General features: G+C 50.5%; 1 protein-coding gene across 1 annotated transcript in view; it reads left to right on the forward strand.

Moving 5' to 3' along the window:
- Positions 1 to 9,145: 9,145 nt before the first annotated feature.
- The window catches only part of LOC143837341 (FXYD domain-containing ion transport regulator 7-like), a 28,831-nt gene continuing 23,241 nt past the window's right edge, over positions 9,146 to 14,735 (forward strand). Inside the window, exon 1 of the mRNA XM_077337035.1 lies at positions 9,146 to 9,289. Within this exon, the coding sequence (XP_077193150.1) occupies positions 9,262 to 9,289 (28 nt within the window). The 5' untranslated portion in view covers positions 9,146 to 9,261. The remainder of the gene's footprint in view (positions 9,290 to 14,735) is intronic.

The following is a 14,735-nucleotide window of genomic DNA, read 5'->3' on the forward strand; positions in this document are numbered from 1 at the left end:
GAAACCAACGATTTTGAGCTCAGCTCAGAAGCAGGAATCTGGCCAAAGTGGGTACTCGTTCATGAAAGTTTACGCAAGAATCAAATTTGGTTGCTCTTTCAAGCGCCACTTGACTCATCTATATTTTTTGCTGCAGGAGAATAACAGAACTCCCCTCCGGGAGTTCCCTGCCTTCAGGGAATCGCTTGGGTTAGACAGCTTCTCTCCCTCAACGGCTGGCTCTGTGGTTCTGAGGAGCGTGATTCTCTGTTTGCCTTCTGTGTGACAGTTGTTGATCAGCACCGTTCAGGAGACAGAGTGACTCAGTCAGCACTGTGCATTTGGGCTTGGGCGCTGTCCAATTAATTAATGCCTCGCTCTGTAAAGGAAAATACTCTTTCCAAAATCCGTAACTGGCTTTATTACAGAAGAACCAGCTTCAATCGGAGGGAGGGAGTGTCACACCCTGGAAATCTGGCTGGGCTTTACGGTGCTCCCAGACTCCATTCTAACTCGTCTCCTGCAGACCAACATGGCCAGGGATACCAACCTCCAGGGGGGGCCTGGAATGACAGCTCCTCTCCAGACTGCAGAGATCAGTTCCTCTGGAGCAAATGGGTGGACTTGATGACTCTGTAACATGCTAAGCCCCCTGTACTCCCAGGCTCCATCCTCAAACATCCAAGACTTTACTAGCTTGAATCTGGCAACCCTATGCCCTGCTGGTGGCTGGGGGGGGGTGTCTGGCAACCCTCAACCTGGCTACCCATCTGAGGCTTGAATCAAAGGTTGGGGACCACTGTACACCACCAGCAATTTAGGAGGTCATCTTGTTAATGCAAAACCAAAACCCAAAAAGGAACAGGACCCAGCCTTAGCAGGTAGGAGCTCAGAAGTTGAGCTGTACAATAAAATAATAAAATAATATAAAAATTGTTGATTATTTATTATAGTGCACAATTAAAAACAGAATATAATTTATAAAGAGTTTGATACAGATGTTTTATAGAGAATGTATTATCACAGTTTTGACCACTGAGGAAGACCCAGTAGGGTCAAAACGCATTTGGTCTTATGTGCTGTTAGCTCTATATAGTTTTTATGAAGCTTTTATTCTATTTTTAATTGTGCACTATAATAAATAATCAGCAAGTTTTACATTTTTATATTCCATCCTGTGAGTCCGTCAAGTTTATTGTAGCTAGCCATTGGCCATGACAGTAAAATAGTAAGTGTACAAATAAATATAAACACATTTTAAACATCTTAAAAGTACCATTAGAGCTGTAAACTAAATAGATAATCGCTTCCATTGAATCTCGGGCCTGATGGTTATTTTTAAGCATATGCTCTGAAGGACACTCCACGTGCAGTGATGCTTTCTTCTCAAGGTATGGATATAAGTTTAAATCAGAGAAGGTTCCTGCCAAAAATATAGCCCTTGGGTTTGCGTATAAAGGACAAAACGAAAGGTCATGTGGCAAATCCTCCAGAGAAGAGGAGCCCCACATACAGAGATGTGGGTCCCCAGGGATTAGCGAGTAACACCCGGTCAGTATTGCCAGAAATGTAGTCTGAAAGTGTAAGAAAGTAAAAGACACTCAGATTTTGATCTGAAATCTGGACCCTGGAGGTCCCTTCCAACTCTGTGATTCTACCTATGCCCACTCGACACACATTGGATAATGCACTTTCAATCAGTTTCTGCAGCGGGGTTTTCCAGTGCAGAACAGGAAAATCTGCTTCTAAAGCTCATCAAAAGTGCATTGTAATTGCGTTATCTAACATGTGCGGAGTGGGCCTAGATAGAATCATAGAGTTGGAAGGGACCTCCAGGGTCATCTAGTCCAACCGCCTGCACAATGTAGGAACTCACAACTACTTGGCTACCCACAGTGACTCCAGTTTCATACCCAAATGACCTGTCCCCCCCCCCCCCCCACACACACACCAAATATCTCCAGAATCCAGCCTGGCCTGGAGGAAATTCACCAACCATCCCACAGTGGCGATCAGCAATTCCCTAGGTATGCATGGAAGAGTCACAGGAGACAAACACTGGCACATCCCTTCCTGCCCACCCACTCACAATCTGCCTAAGTTCATAAAATCAGCATTTCTGTCAAGTAAGGCATTCTACAATGGTTACTTTTAAATAATTTGAACCAGGGCGCCGCTAGAGTGTTTACGATTAATGCCTGATCGATCTGTACACCAGATTTGTAGACCCATTCCTTTAACTATTCAAAATTGGCAGAAATCCCTAAAACAGCATCAGGAATGGAGCGTTGGAAAAGAATGTTATTTAAAAAGGCAAGACGTTTTGAGTCTTTGAGTCAATGGCACCTTTAAGGCGAAGAATTGAGTAACAACAGATTGAATGATGGTTGACAACAAATGAGGGTTCATAGCCTTTTCCGGTGCTTTAAAATAGCTAAATATGTCTGTGTTCTACTAGAAGGGAGAGCGACTTCAGCCTTCACCAAAGCAGCTGGAGACCCTTTAGGAAGCACCAGAATGCGCCTTAAGAAATAGTTTTGTACTGTTTCCAAATTTTTACCTCATAAAGGAGGCGGGAAATGACCTCACTATTAAATAGTTTTATAATCAGGTCTATGAGTGTAGAGAAACCCAAGATAGTCCCCATGAGTTGTAATGCTGAAGTTCTTACTAATGTCACATGGTTTTCCCATGAAAGATTATCCCTAAAAGTCACACCAAGATGAGTTATGCTGATGAATATGATTCTCGTGAATTCCCTGCCTCTTTTTCTAAAGACCATCACTTTGATCTTTTCAAAATTAATTTTGAGGACTGCTTCCTCACAATATGTCCCTAATGGTTCAATAACTTCCGCCAATTTTGAAGGCCTAGTGATGGTGGAACTAATTACAGCCCTGCTAATTTTTCAGTTATATTATTTATATATAGGTTAAGCAATAGTGGGGCCATTACACAGCTCTGGTTGACACTTCTACTAGTTGGGATATTAGGGGTTGGAGATCCAGTTATTCCAACTCGGATCTGTGCAGGGTGTCAGTATGCAATTCACGGAGTAGAATTAAAAGCCGTCTATCAGTATTCAGGCTGGTTGACTTTGATCATAAGCAGAACCACAAAAAGGATAAGATATCCCTTCTCTTCTTAAAAGCAAGCTTCTATCTCTCATTGTTTCTCCGACGGCTCAGTGGTAGAACATCTGCTTGGCCCGCAGAAGGCCCCAAATTCAATCCCCGGCATCTCCAGGTAAAAGGATCAGGAGGCGGGTCATAGGAAAGACCTCCGCCAGGGACTCTGGAGAGCTGCTACCAGTCTGAGAAGGCAATGCTGATGTTGATGGACCAAAGGTCTGATTCAATATCATTCATCCATCCATCCATCCATCCATCCATTCATCCATTCATCCAATTCATTCATTCATTCATTCATTCATTCTGTTGACCGCCACTCCCAGGCCTTGCTGGCTCATGGCAGTTTACAGTAAAATGATAAAAACCATATAAAAAACAGAAGAAAATATACAATCCCATGCTACTGTCGCTAAAACTCATCTAAACCTCCCTTCCCTTCTTTGCACACCCGACTGCAGCCACCCACAGCCTCCAACCACCGTCTCAGGGGGTAACCCATTCCTGGATGACCGGCAAATGGGGCTTATATAAGTCAGTTTCATGTGTTTGATAGAATCAAGAGGTCACCCATATTGGTCTGAATGAGTAGAACTAACGTTGAGTCCAATGGCACCTTTAAGGCAAATAATTAAACTTGGTTGGGCTTAAGAGTGCCCCTGTTCTCAAATTTGGTCCCCACAATAATCTGAGTTCCTGAGAGTAGCCATGTTGATTCAATGAGTGTTCCAGGGTCAAAGCTGCGATCTGACAAAGGGAGCGTTAACTCTCAAAAGCTCATAGCTGGAAAATATTGTGGGTGTTTCCACCGGCATCTGGCTCCAACAGGTTACGGCTCTGATATATCACAGAAGCCTGCAGAGCGCCATCATGGTTTAGCGGTTAGAGTGAACCACTAGGAATTGGGAGGTCCAGGTTCAGATCTTCACTCTTCCATGGAAGACGGCATGGGCCAGTCTTCTTCACCGAACCCACCTCGCTGGACTGTTGTAATATTGAGATCTCTAACATCGAGATCATTGTTAGATCTATTGTATTGGTGCCACCCTCTTCTGAATATTATTCTCCCCACCAGGCTGAACTTGGGGGGAAGTCAGGTAACTAAGATCAGATTTGTGACCACCGCCGCTTATATGTTATATGTAACTTTTGTTGATGTTAATTGGGGTTTTTATGGGGATTTTATTGTGTTTTAACTATTTATGTTGTACACCGCCCTGAGACCTATTTGGAGAAGGGCGGTCTAAAAATTAAATAATAATAATAATAATAATAATAATAATAATAATAATAATAATAATAATAATAATGAGGAGGAGGAGGAGGAGGAGGAGGAGGAGGAGGAGGAGGAGGAGGAGGAGGAAACAGAGGGGAGAATGACTCACAAGCTGCTTGAAGTCCCAGTCGGGGTGATGCGTGGAGTATAAAAAGCTAAATAAATATGCCCAAACATTTAAATCCTTGGAAATATATATATTAAAAAAAATACAAGGCCTGAATAAACTGCCTTGGGTGGTATAAAAATCCAAGAAAACAAACAAACAAACAAACAAAAATATACCCACATATCGGCCAAGAACCTGAATGCCTTATTCTGTGTAGTGTCTAAAGGTAAAGGTAAAGGTATCCCCTGTGCAAGCACCGAGTCATGTCTGACCCTTGGGGTGACGCCCTCTAGCGTTTTCATGGCAGACTCAATACGGGGTGGTTTGCCAGTGCCTTCCCCAGTCATTACCGTTTACCCCCCAGCAAGCTGGGTACTCATTTTACCGACCTCAGAAGGATGGAAGGCTGAGTCAACCTTGAGCCGGCTGCTGGGATCAAACTCCCAGCCTCATGGGCAGACAGCTTCAGACAGCATTTCTGCTGCCTTACCACTCTGCCCCACAAGAGGCTCTTTGTGTAGTGTCTAGAGGGGCTCTTATTCAGGATTTGCATCTTCCTCGATAAGAAACATGCCCTCATCCACCCCTTAACGTTGGCGGATTTCTTGCCATCTCCCCTCCAGCCATTTGGCTAATCCCTTTAAGAACTAATTGTCACTGCAGCCCCTGGCCACACCAACGTGTGATGGTCCATCTCGTAAGCCAATTAATCACAGGGTGAATAAATCCTTTCTTCCCCTGTCTGTCCGTCTCCAGGGATGACCCTGTCCGCCCCCTGCAATATTTTGACCCAAGAATGCAAAAAAATATATATGTATTTCTCTCCCCCACCCTTGCCCTTCTCTTCCCTGCTCCCCGTGATCACAGAACGCTGGGTCACGATGTTCATTACAAGAAGTTCTTTTCTTCCTTCCCCCCGTCACCACCCTCTCGTTTAGAACTCTCTGCACATCTCTCTCTAAAGGCGACTGAGGAAGTGAATCTAGAATTAAGGGACTGGCAAAAATGGGGGCCCTATGGAGGACTCCTGAAATAAGAGAAAAATGAAAAGGACGCATGAATCCGGCTGCTCCTTGAGACCGACCCTTGGGGTAGTCACAGTCAGGATCGCCTGCCGTTATGAACAAACGGTAGTTCTCCAGGGCTGCGGTTGAACCCGGGATGACCTGCAGGCAAGGCAGAGGCTCTAACCCTGAATGACAGGGTTCAACTCCTCCTGCTCCCCAGACAGTGAAGCTGAGTGGGGAGGATATTGAATGGGTGGGCAGAAGGCCAGAATACATGTGTGGAATTGCCAGCTTGGTGTAGTGGTTAGGAGTGTGGACTTCTAATCTAGCGAGCTGGGGTTGATTCCCTGCCCCTCCATAGCAGGGAGGAGTGTGTCTGTTGTGGGGAGAGGAAAGGGAAGGCGACTGTAAGCCGCTTTGAGACTCCTTCGGGTAGAGAAAAGCAGCATATAAGAACCAACTCTTCTTCTTCTTCAGTAATATCAGGGCTCTCTCAGCCTCACCCACCTCACAGGGTGTCTGTTGTGGGGAGAGGAAAGGGAAGGCGACTGTAAGCCGCTTTGAGACTCCTTCGGGTAGAGAAAAGCGGCATATAAGAACCAACTCTTCTTCTTCTTCAGTAATATCAGGGCTCTCTCAGCCTCACCTACCTCACAGGGTGTCTGTTGTGGGGAGAGGAAAGGGACGGTGACTGTAAGCCGCTTCGGGTAGAGAAAAGCGGCATATAAGAACCAACTCTTCTTCTTCTTTCAAGAGAAACAGACCATTGGTCCACCAAAGTCACTAGCATTCCCAAGCAGTGTTCCCGAGAGCCCTCCCCAACCTTTCCCCTATATCCCACCTCAATTGAGTCGGCCACAAGCTATGCGGCATTGCCATGGAAGCAGGATCTGGTGGCTTCCATTGAGCTGGGGGTGACATGCTCACGTGGTTACTGTGCCTGGAAAAGAGCCTGGATGCCTACTCCTGCCTCAGACCACCTCCTTTCTCTCCCCCTCTGTCCTCCTCAGGCGTGGCAGGGACGTGTGGCCAGCTGACATAACTTCCAGCTTGGTTTCAGGGCACCTCGAAGCCTGACAAATATTTCAAGGGCTCCTCCACAGTCAAAAAGGCTGGTCTAGTCAGACTGGCTGGTCTAGTCCAGGCCCCCAGAGGTGGTCTTTCACATCATCAGCTACCTGATACTTTTCCCTGAAGCTGCTGGGGATTGGACCTTCTGCATACTCTTCCCCTGAGCTGTAGCCCTTCCCCATTTACCTGGAGACACTGGGGATTGAACCCGCATCCCTCTGCTTACCAAGCAGTTCCATCAGTGACTCCTGGCCTCCCCAGAAGACAAGTACTGCAAAGGGACTGAAGGGCTTCTTAGAGAGGCCTTCCAGATAGATGTGCCACTGATCCATGCGTAACCCGTTCTCTGGTTTCTTCTGGCGCCCTGGAACATTGGTGCGGCGTCTAGTTGTGACCTTGGGAGACCTTGTCTGTGACACTTCCTTGTCTGGGCTGTGGTGAATGGATGGCTTATTAATCATCACATCAATGATCAATAACGTTTTGCTGCATGTTTTCAGTTACAATCAAGAAGAAGATGAAACTGATGACGGTAGAATATAATTTATACAAGTCAAAACAAATTCCTAGGTCATTTCCTTGTTTTGTCTCTTCCTCGGTGACTCTCTGAATCAGAAATATATACAATGTACATTGTATCAAAGCAAATGTAGAATAAGTGGTCATTATAACATGATGAAAACAGTTCTGAAATTATTTAATTCTGGTTGGAAATATGTATATGTATGTGTATAATTTTATGTGGTTACAAACAAGAATGGTCAACAACTTCAATAACAGAAAGATCACCTCATTTGAATAAAAGGTATGCCGCTTAGATATTAATCAATGTATTATAATTATTGTTTCATCTTCTTCTTGATTGTATCTGACTGACAGATCATTCTTCGCTTCGCATGTTTTCAGTTATGCAGGTGGCCTTTCTTGTACTGACTTTTTGTTGATCTCTTGCTCTGAATTTTGATGCCATTGGTCTTGTAAATTATAAAAAGGTGGCTGATCCCTGAGCTAGAGCCTTCACTAGAACTCTGGCTTCTACGGGGATTGAATTTCCTGTGGGCTAGGAGAGCGAAATGGAACCTCCACATCCAGAGGCAGTATATCTCATCTGCTTGGCATAAGCTGCCAAACCTAGTTACCTAGGGAAAGTGCCCCATCCAAGAAGAAGAAGAAGAAGAAGAAGAAGAAGAAGAAGAAGAGAGTTTCTTGTCTGGCTTACAGTTGCCTTCCCTTTCCTCTCCCCACAACAGCCACCCTGTGAGGGAGGTGAGGCTGAGAGAGCTCTCATACTACTGAAAAGAAGAGTTGGTTCTTATATGCCGCTTTTCTCTACCTGAAGGAGTTTCAAAGCGGCTTACAGTCGCCTTCCCTTTTCTCTCCCCACAACAGCCACCCTGTGAGGTGGGTGAGGCTGAGAGAGCCCTGATATTCCTGCTCAGTCAGAACAGCTTTATCAGTGCTGTGGCCAGCCCAAGGTCACCCAGCTGGCTGCACGTGGGGGAGGAACGGGGAATCAAACCTGGCTCAACAGATTAAAAGTCCACACTCCTAACCACTACACCAAGGTAGTAACCCCTTTCCACTGCTACAATATGCATTTTGAGGTGCAGTAACCAGAACTGGACACCATATCTCAAATGCGGCTGCACCATAGACTTCGGCAAGATCCTAGATGGGTGGCCCACCAAGGAAGTCCAGGGTTGCTGCACAGAGGCAGGCAATGGCAAACCACCTCTGTATGTCCCTTGCCTTGAAAACCCCATGAGGGGTTGCCCTAAGTCGGTTGCAATGTGAAGGCAATAACAAGAAGAAGGAAAAGAGGAAGAACTGGTTTTACATGCTGCTTTGCACTACCCCAAGGAGCCTCAAAGGTGCCTTCTCTTCCTCTCCCCACGACAGACACCCCCTGAGGCCGAGAGAGCTCTGACAGAACTGCTCTGTGAGAACAGCTCTAACAGAGCTGTGACTAGCCCAAGGTCACCCAGCAGGCTGCATGTGGAGAAGGAGCAGGGAATCAAGGCCAGCTCTCCAGATTGGAAGCCGCCCCACTTAACCACTGCGCCAACTCCAGAAGACGGTGTTGCTTGGAACAGGTAAGAATCCTTGGGCTAGGTCTTGAACTGCAGAACGCCCTCTGCCACTCAGATATTTGACTGTGACCATTCACAGAAACCAACGCAACAGTCTTGCCCAGAGTCCGGCATTGGCTTTCCTGCCAGGTGAGAAGCCTACAAGATCCGTTTCCTCTAGCAAAGATGCTTCTGGCATTTAGAGGTAAACTGTGTCTGTACATGGAGGCTCTATTCTACACGGAGGGGGGAAGACCCAGTAAGCTGTTGGCAAAGCCACAGTGCCTTCTTTTAGAGGAGCCAGATGTCTGTGACTACCTCTTGCCCTTAGGGGAAGCAGGAGGGGGAGGGGAAGGATGCTTATTTGGGGGTCTCTGTGTCTCAGCCCCCCTGGCTTCTCCTCCTAACTCTGGGATCCGGGGTGGGGGGCTATTTCAAAGGTGTGCGTCCCCTCCCCGCAGCGGGCTGAGGCCCACCTCTTGGTTTCCACTGGTCCTTCCCTCCCCACGTGGAAAGAAGAGGGAGGGAACCCCCTGCCCAGCGCCGGCTCTTCGCGCCAGCCTTCTGCCGCATTCGCTCTTGCAACGGATCAGACCCTGCGAGGATCTCCGCCACCAGCAGCATGGCTACCGCCCCGGCGCCCCTGGACGGTGAGACTTGCCCCTCCCAAGGGGCCCCCACGAGCTCATGTAGTCCACCCGCCCTCTGCAGGGGGACGGGAATGGGGGGGGGACCCTTGCCTGGAAATAGTGGGGAGCGTGGGGTGGGTCTGGAGATGTGCCTCTCTCGCTCTCTCTGTGTGTCTCTTGGCTGCGCGGGGGACCACCCGGAGCTTTCAAGATCCCCCTCCCCATTTTCGAGGCGGACGCGGTGCGGGAGTGTTTGGGGACCCACCGCAGGGCGCGTCGACGCCGTGAGCAGCTCCCGGGGAGCGCCGCAGCCTCGGAGGCGAACCGCGAGCTGCTCCGGAGTCGCTCCGGAGCGCCCCTTGGGGTTCCATCCGGAGGCGCTGCAGCCGGCGCCGCCTTTCCCCTTCCCCCCAAAAGCAGTTCTCCCTCCACCCCCCCCCCTAAAAAAAATCCGGTTGCATTGCACTCCTCTGCGACGCACCCTGCCCCACTGAATTCGGGGTACTCCTATGGAACTGGGGCGGGACGTGGAGGCAGGAGAGAACTTGGGGCGAGGATTGGACCCCCGAAACGAGCCCAAATCTCCCGGAGTGGACGGTCATCTCTGACCCCCCCCCCAAGGACTGCAGAGGCAGGTGTGGGGCTGGTCCGGAGTCTCTGGGGGAGTCGGTTGCCGAGGTGGGTCTGGGCGTGCTGCGGCCGGTCGGGGGAGGGGGAGCGGAGCCTCCCGGCTCACTGCAGTCCCCCCAAGGCGGGCGCCGTTTGCTCCAGCGCTGCAGCTGCCGACTGGCTGGAGGCTGGGGTGGGTGGGGGGGGGGAGATGCAATAGAGGGCCTGGGCTTGGCGGAGAAAGGGGCGGACGAAGCGCTTCCCAGGGGTAGGGACACCCGCATGCAGCTGGTGGCCTGCGCCCGCCGTTGCCAACTTTCCAGGTGGGGCCTGGAGATCTCCCGGAACTACAACTTCAGGCGAGGAGCCCCCGCCCTGCTCCGGGGAAAACAGCTGCCTTGGAGGGTGGACTCCGTGGCATTATACCCCCCCCTTTCCCCAAATCTTGCCTTCCCCCGCCAGGCCGCACTCCCCAAGCCATCAGGCTTTTCCAGCCTGCAGTTGGCAACCTCCCGAGTGACGCAGGGCCAGTTCTCTGTTTCCCTTGAGCAGCCGCAGGTGTGGCTGAGCCGCTGGCGAGCAAGGTGGACACAGGGGGATCCCGGGGGAATCGCTGGTGCAGCCTAGGGTGGGCCGGGCGGGGATCCCCCCCTTCTCTGTGATCTCGACCCGGGGCTGGCTGAAGCCGCTCTTTGCGGTCCCCGTCCCGCTCCGGCTGCGCCCGAATAGGAGCCGGCTGGAAGTGCTGAGTCGGCAGCAAAGGGGAGCGGAGCAAGGCTTTCCTGCTTGCTTACCAAATTGCCCTCTTCTAAGGCCTTGGGAGTCTGGTCTGCTCTGCTCTTCCTGCCTTCTCTTTCCCTCTGGATGCCTCGCCCTTTCCTCTGCTTTATCCCCACAACAGCCCTGACAGGGAGGTTAGGCGGAGAGGAATTGGTTGCCCCCCCAGATCTGCCAGTAGGCTTTAGGGTTCTTTGACCCCCCCCCCTCCGCTGCCCCAGCCGACCACCTCTGGGCATGGACACCCACCCTTGAGTTCTCCAAGCCCTGTCTTGCTTCTGTGCCTGAGCCAACCTTGGTTAGCCACCAGCCCTGATTCAAAGCCAACAATCTCTTTCAAGGGGCTGAAATCAGACTCTTGATCCTGCCAAGTCAGGGCTGTTGGCCAGCAGCAGCTTTCTTGGGTCTCAAGGAAAGGGCTTGCCCCTCACTCCCTCCTTGATCCTTTTAGCTCAAGATGTTAGCTCAAGTTGAACTTGGGACCTCCTGCATGCAAAGAGCCAGCTTGGTGGCTGGTTAAGAGCAGCGGCCTCTAATCTGGAGAACCAGGTTCGATCCCCCACTCGTCCACATGCAGCCTGCTTGGTGACTTAGGGCCAGTCACAGTTCTCTCAGAGCTGTTCTCTCAGCAGTTCTTTCAGGATTCTCTCAGCCTCACAGGGCGTCTGTTCATGGGGAGGGAAAGGGAAGGCGACTGTATGCTGCAGCGGGGTATAAAAACCAGTTCTTCAAAGCACAGGGTGCTTCTCCTAAAGAAGGCCACATGAAGTTGCCTTATACTGAATCTTGCCTCAGTTGGCATTGCCTACTCTGACTGACAGGTGCGCTCCCAGGAAACCACTCCTAACCAGGCCTTTTAACTGGAGTTGCCGGGGACTGAACTTGGGACCCTCCACAGGCAAAGCACCGGCTCTTTTACGGAGCCACAACCCCCCTCCTTCACAAGACCACATCAAGCTCCTTTCGACTGAGTCAGTTTGTTTGCGGAGGTCAGAATCTCCTGCTCTGACTGGCAGCAGTTCTACAGAAGGTCCCATTAGACAAGACGCTGAGGGGTGATTGGCCCTCATCTTCGACATTGGGGGTGTGTGTGAGGGAGTGAGGGATGGGCTTCCAAGGCTGCTCTGGCAGAGGCCCTTCCACAGTCTTTGCCTTCCACCCAGCATGCTCTTGCAGGCGGGAAAGGGCGGTGAGGGCCAGCTGGTTGTCCCACACCAGAGGTGGCCAACGGGTGGCTCTCCAGATGCCCATGGACTACAATTCCTATGAGCTGGCAGGGGCTCATGGGCATTGTAGTCCATGGACCTCTGGAGAGCCACCCTTTGGCCACCCCTGTCTTACGCTGCCAGCCCAGGAGATGTGCAGAACCGGCAGCGAGACAAACAGACAGCTTCGCGGGACCCTTTTCTGTCTGCAAAAATGCCCCAGGTGGCCGTTAGATCCAAGTCCAAGGAGGGACAAAGTTCTTCCGAGACTTCCGAGAGTCAAAGCGCCCAGCGTTTGTATTCCAGTCCAGGGGCACCTTAGTGATTTTGGGGGCATTTGTTTTCGAGAGTCCTGCCGGTGAGATATGAATCCAGCAGCACCTTATGGCCTGCCCTGGATAGCCCAGGCTAGCCTGATCTTGTCAGATCTTGCCCAGTATTTGGATGGGAGACCACCACGGAAGACATGGGTGGTCCTGCAGAGGCAGGCAACAACAAACTACCTCTGAACATCTCTCGCCTGGGAAACACCAGGGCCACCCTAAGTCAGCTCTGACTTCGGGATCAACGAGGTTTTCAGGGTTTAAGTTCCAAGACTCAGAGCCAGGGTGCCTTTCTGTCTACATGAGTGCTGGGGAGCCCATTTCTCCTAGCCATGCTGCTGCTATTATTATTATTATTATTATTATTATTATTATTATTATTATTATTATTATTATTATTATTATTATTATTATTATTATTATTATTATTATTATTTGAATTTATTGCCTGCCACTCTCGGCAAAGCCGGCTCATGGCGGGTTACAAGTTAAAATAGATAAATACAATCCCCTAAAGATCCCCCGAAAACACAGTAGTTAATAAAATACAATCTAACAGAAACAGGATGGCAGACCCACCCCCCTAACCTCCGCTGGGGACCAGGGGGAAGCAGCTGGCCAACGTAGGTAGAACATGGTGGAATACCTCCCCTTCTTACTCCTCCTCTTGGGGGGGGGCACAGCTCTTCTCCTTGCCCTGGCCTCAACCATAGACCAGCAGCTCCTGGAAGGTGAACGCAAGCTGGGTTTGGAGTTTCCTCACTCCGACTCTTGTTTAATGTCTCATCCGTCTTCCACATCGTCTCCTCCCTGATTTTAAACTGGAGATGCCGGGGATTGAACCTGGGACCTTCTGGACGCCAAGCAGATGTTCCGCCACTGAGCCACAGCCCTTTCCCATTGACTTGGGGATGCTGGGGATTAAATGGGGGACTTCCTGCAGGCCAAGCAGTTGCTCTACCTCTGAGCAATGTCCTTTCCTGAGTGACAGCCTCTGCCCATTTGGTGTTGGTGACATGTGCGAAACTGGGAACGGGGTGGGCACTCCCCTGGGTGTATAGCGCATGGCTGTGTGATGCTGCTCACACGAGCACCCACTGCCTCAGTGTGCAATGTGTGCAATTTCATGATCTGTACACCTGCGCCCTGTGCATAATTGTGTATGTGCGTGTACACACACATTATATATATATATACACACACACACATGCCGAGCCATCTGTTATTTTGTGGAAGCGTGAATGACATTTTCTTCTGGGCGTGTATCTCGTCTTAGCTGCGTGTACGTGAAAGAAATCTGTCCCTGCAAGCATGCTCGCTTCTCGGGTTTCGTGTGGGTTGTGTACTGCGGGGGCAGAAGAGAGTGTCCTACTTCCAGATCCCTGCTTCCCTGGTTGGCAGATCCTTTTTTCGGAACCTTTGACCATGTGAGACTGTGTGATAGCAGCCGGCACACCTGCTGTTTCCTCAATGGGATGCCGTTTGCGAAGGGGAAGACGGTGCGGGAAGCCCCCAGGCAGAGATCATGAGACCCGGCATAATGTGCTAAGCGATTGCAACTTTTGTCTCTGTGAATGCTCAGGAAACAGCGGTGCTGTTTTCCCTGGCAGGGTGGGATTCTCAGCCGGCTCTCTCTCAGGAGGGGTGCATGCAGTGAAGCAGGTGTACAGTGCGTCCAGGGGTAGTCAAACTGCGGCCCTCCAGATGCCCATAGACTACAATTCCCAGAAGCCCCTGCCAGCGTTCGCTGGCAGGGGCTTCTGGGAATTGTAGTCCATGGACATCTGGAGGGGCGCAGTTTGACTACCCCTGGTCTAGGTGCATGCTGCGGCTCACGGTTCTTCCTTTCCTCTGCATGATTGAGCAGCCCTGCGACTCAGGCCAGAGGGATGTGCCTTTCTGCACGCAGACTTGGGGAGGCGGACGGAGAGGCTGTAACTCTAATTCCACCCATAGAGGGTCAGGCAGGTTGCTAGCTCCGCACATCACAGAGAGGCAAAACCCAGATGAGCCACCACGTCCCACTCCCCGGTGAGCTGCAGGGCACTGTGGGTCTGTAAAGTGCTGTCAAGTCACAGCCGGCTTCTGGCGTCCCCAACAAGGGGCTTTCGAGGCCATCAAATGCATAGCTGGTTGCCATTGCCTTGCTGTGCAGAACCATCCTTGGTGGTCTCCCCTCCCTGCGTTGACCCTGCTTAGCTTTCCAGATCTGATGGGATCAGGCTCTCTCATCCTGCCTTCTTTCCCCCTGCTGACCCTTTCTGTTCCCTGATAAGCGTTCCTGTATGATACAAGCAGCAGTTGCATCCAGCTCTTACGACATACACTAACAGCGATGTAGGTAGGTATCGGTAGCAATAATGTGGAAACAAGCTGGCATGCCCAAAGCAAATCCATGTGAACCTTGCCTGCAGGCATTAGAGCATAAGAGAAGCCATGTTGGGTCAGGCCAATGGCCCATCCAGTCCAACGCTCTGGGTCACACAGTAGCCAAAACCCAAGAATTCCACCAGTGGGGGCAGAAGTCCAGAAGCCTTTCCACTGTTGCCCCCC

The sequence above is a fragment of the Paroedura picta genome, chromosome 5 (genome assembly GCF_049243985.1).
Source record: "Paroedura picta isolate Pp20150507F chromosome 5, Ppicta_v3.0, whole genome shotgun sequence".
Taxonomy (NCBI): Eukaryota; Metazoa; Chordata; class Lepidosauria; order Squamata; family Gekkonidae; genus Paroedura; species Paroedura picta.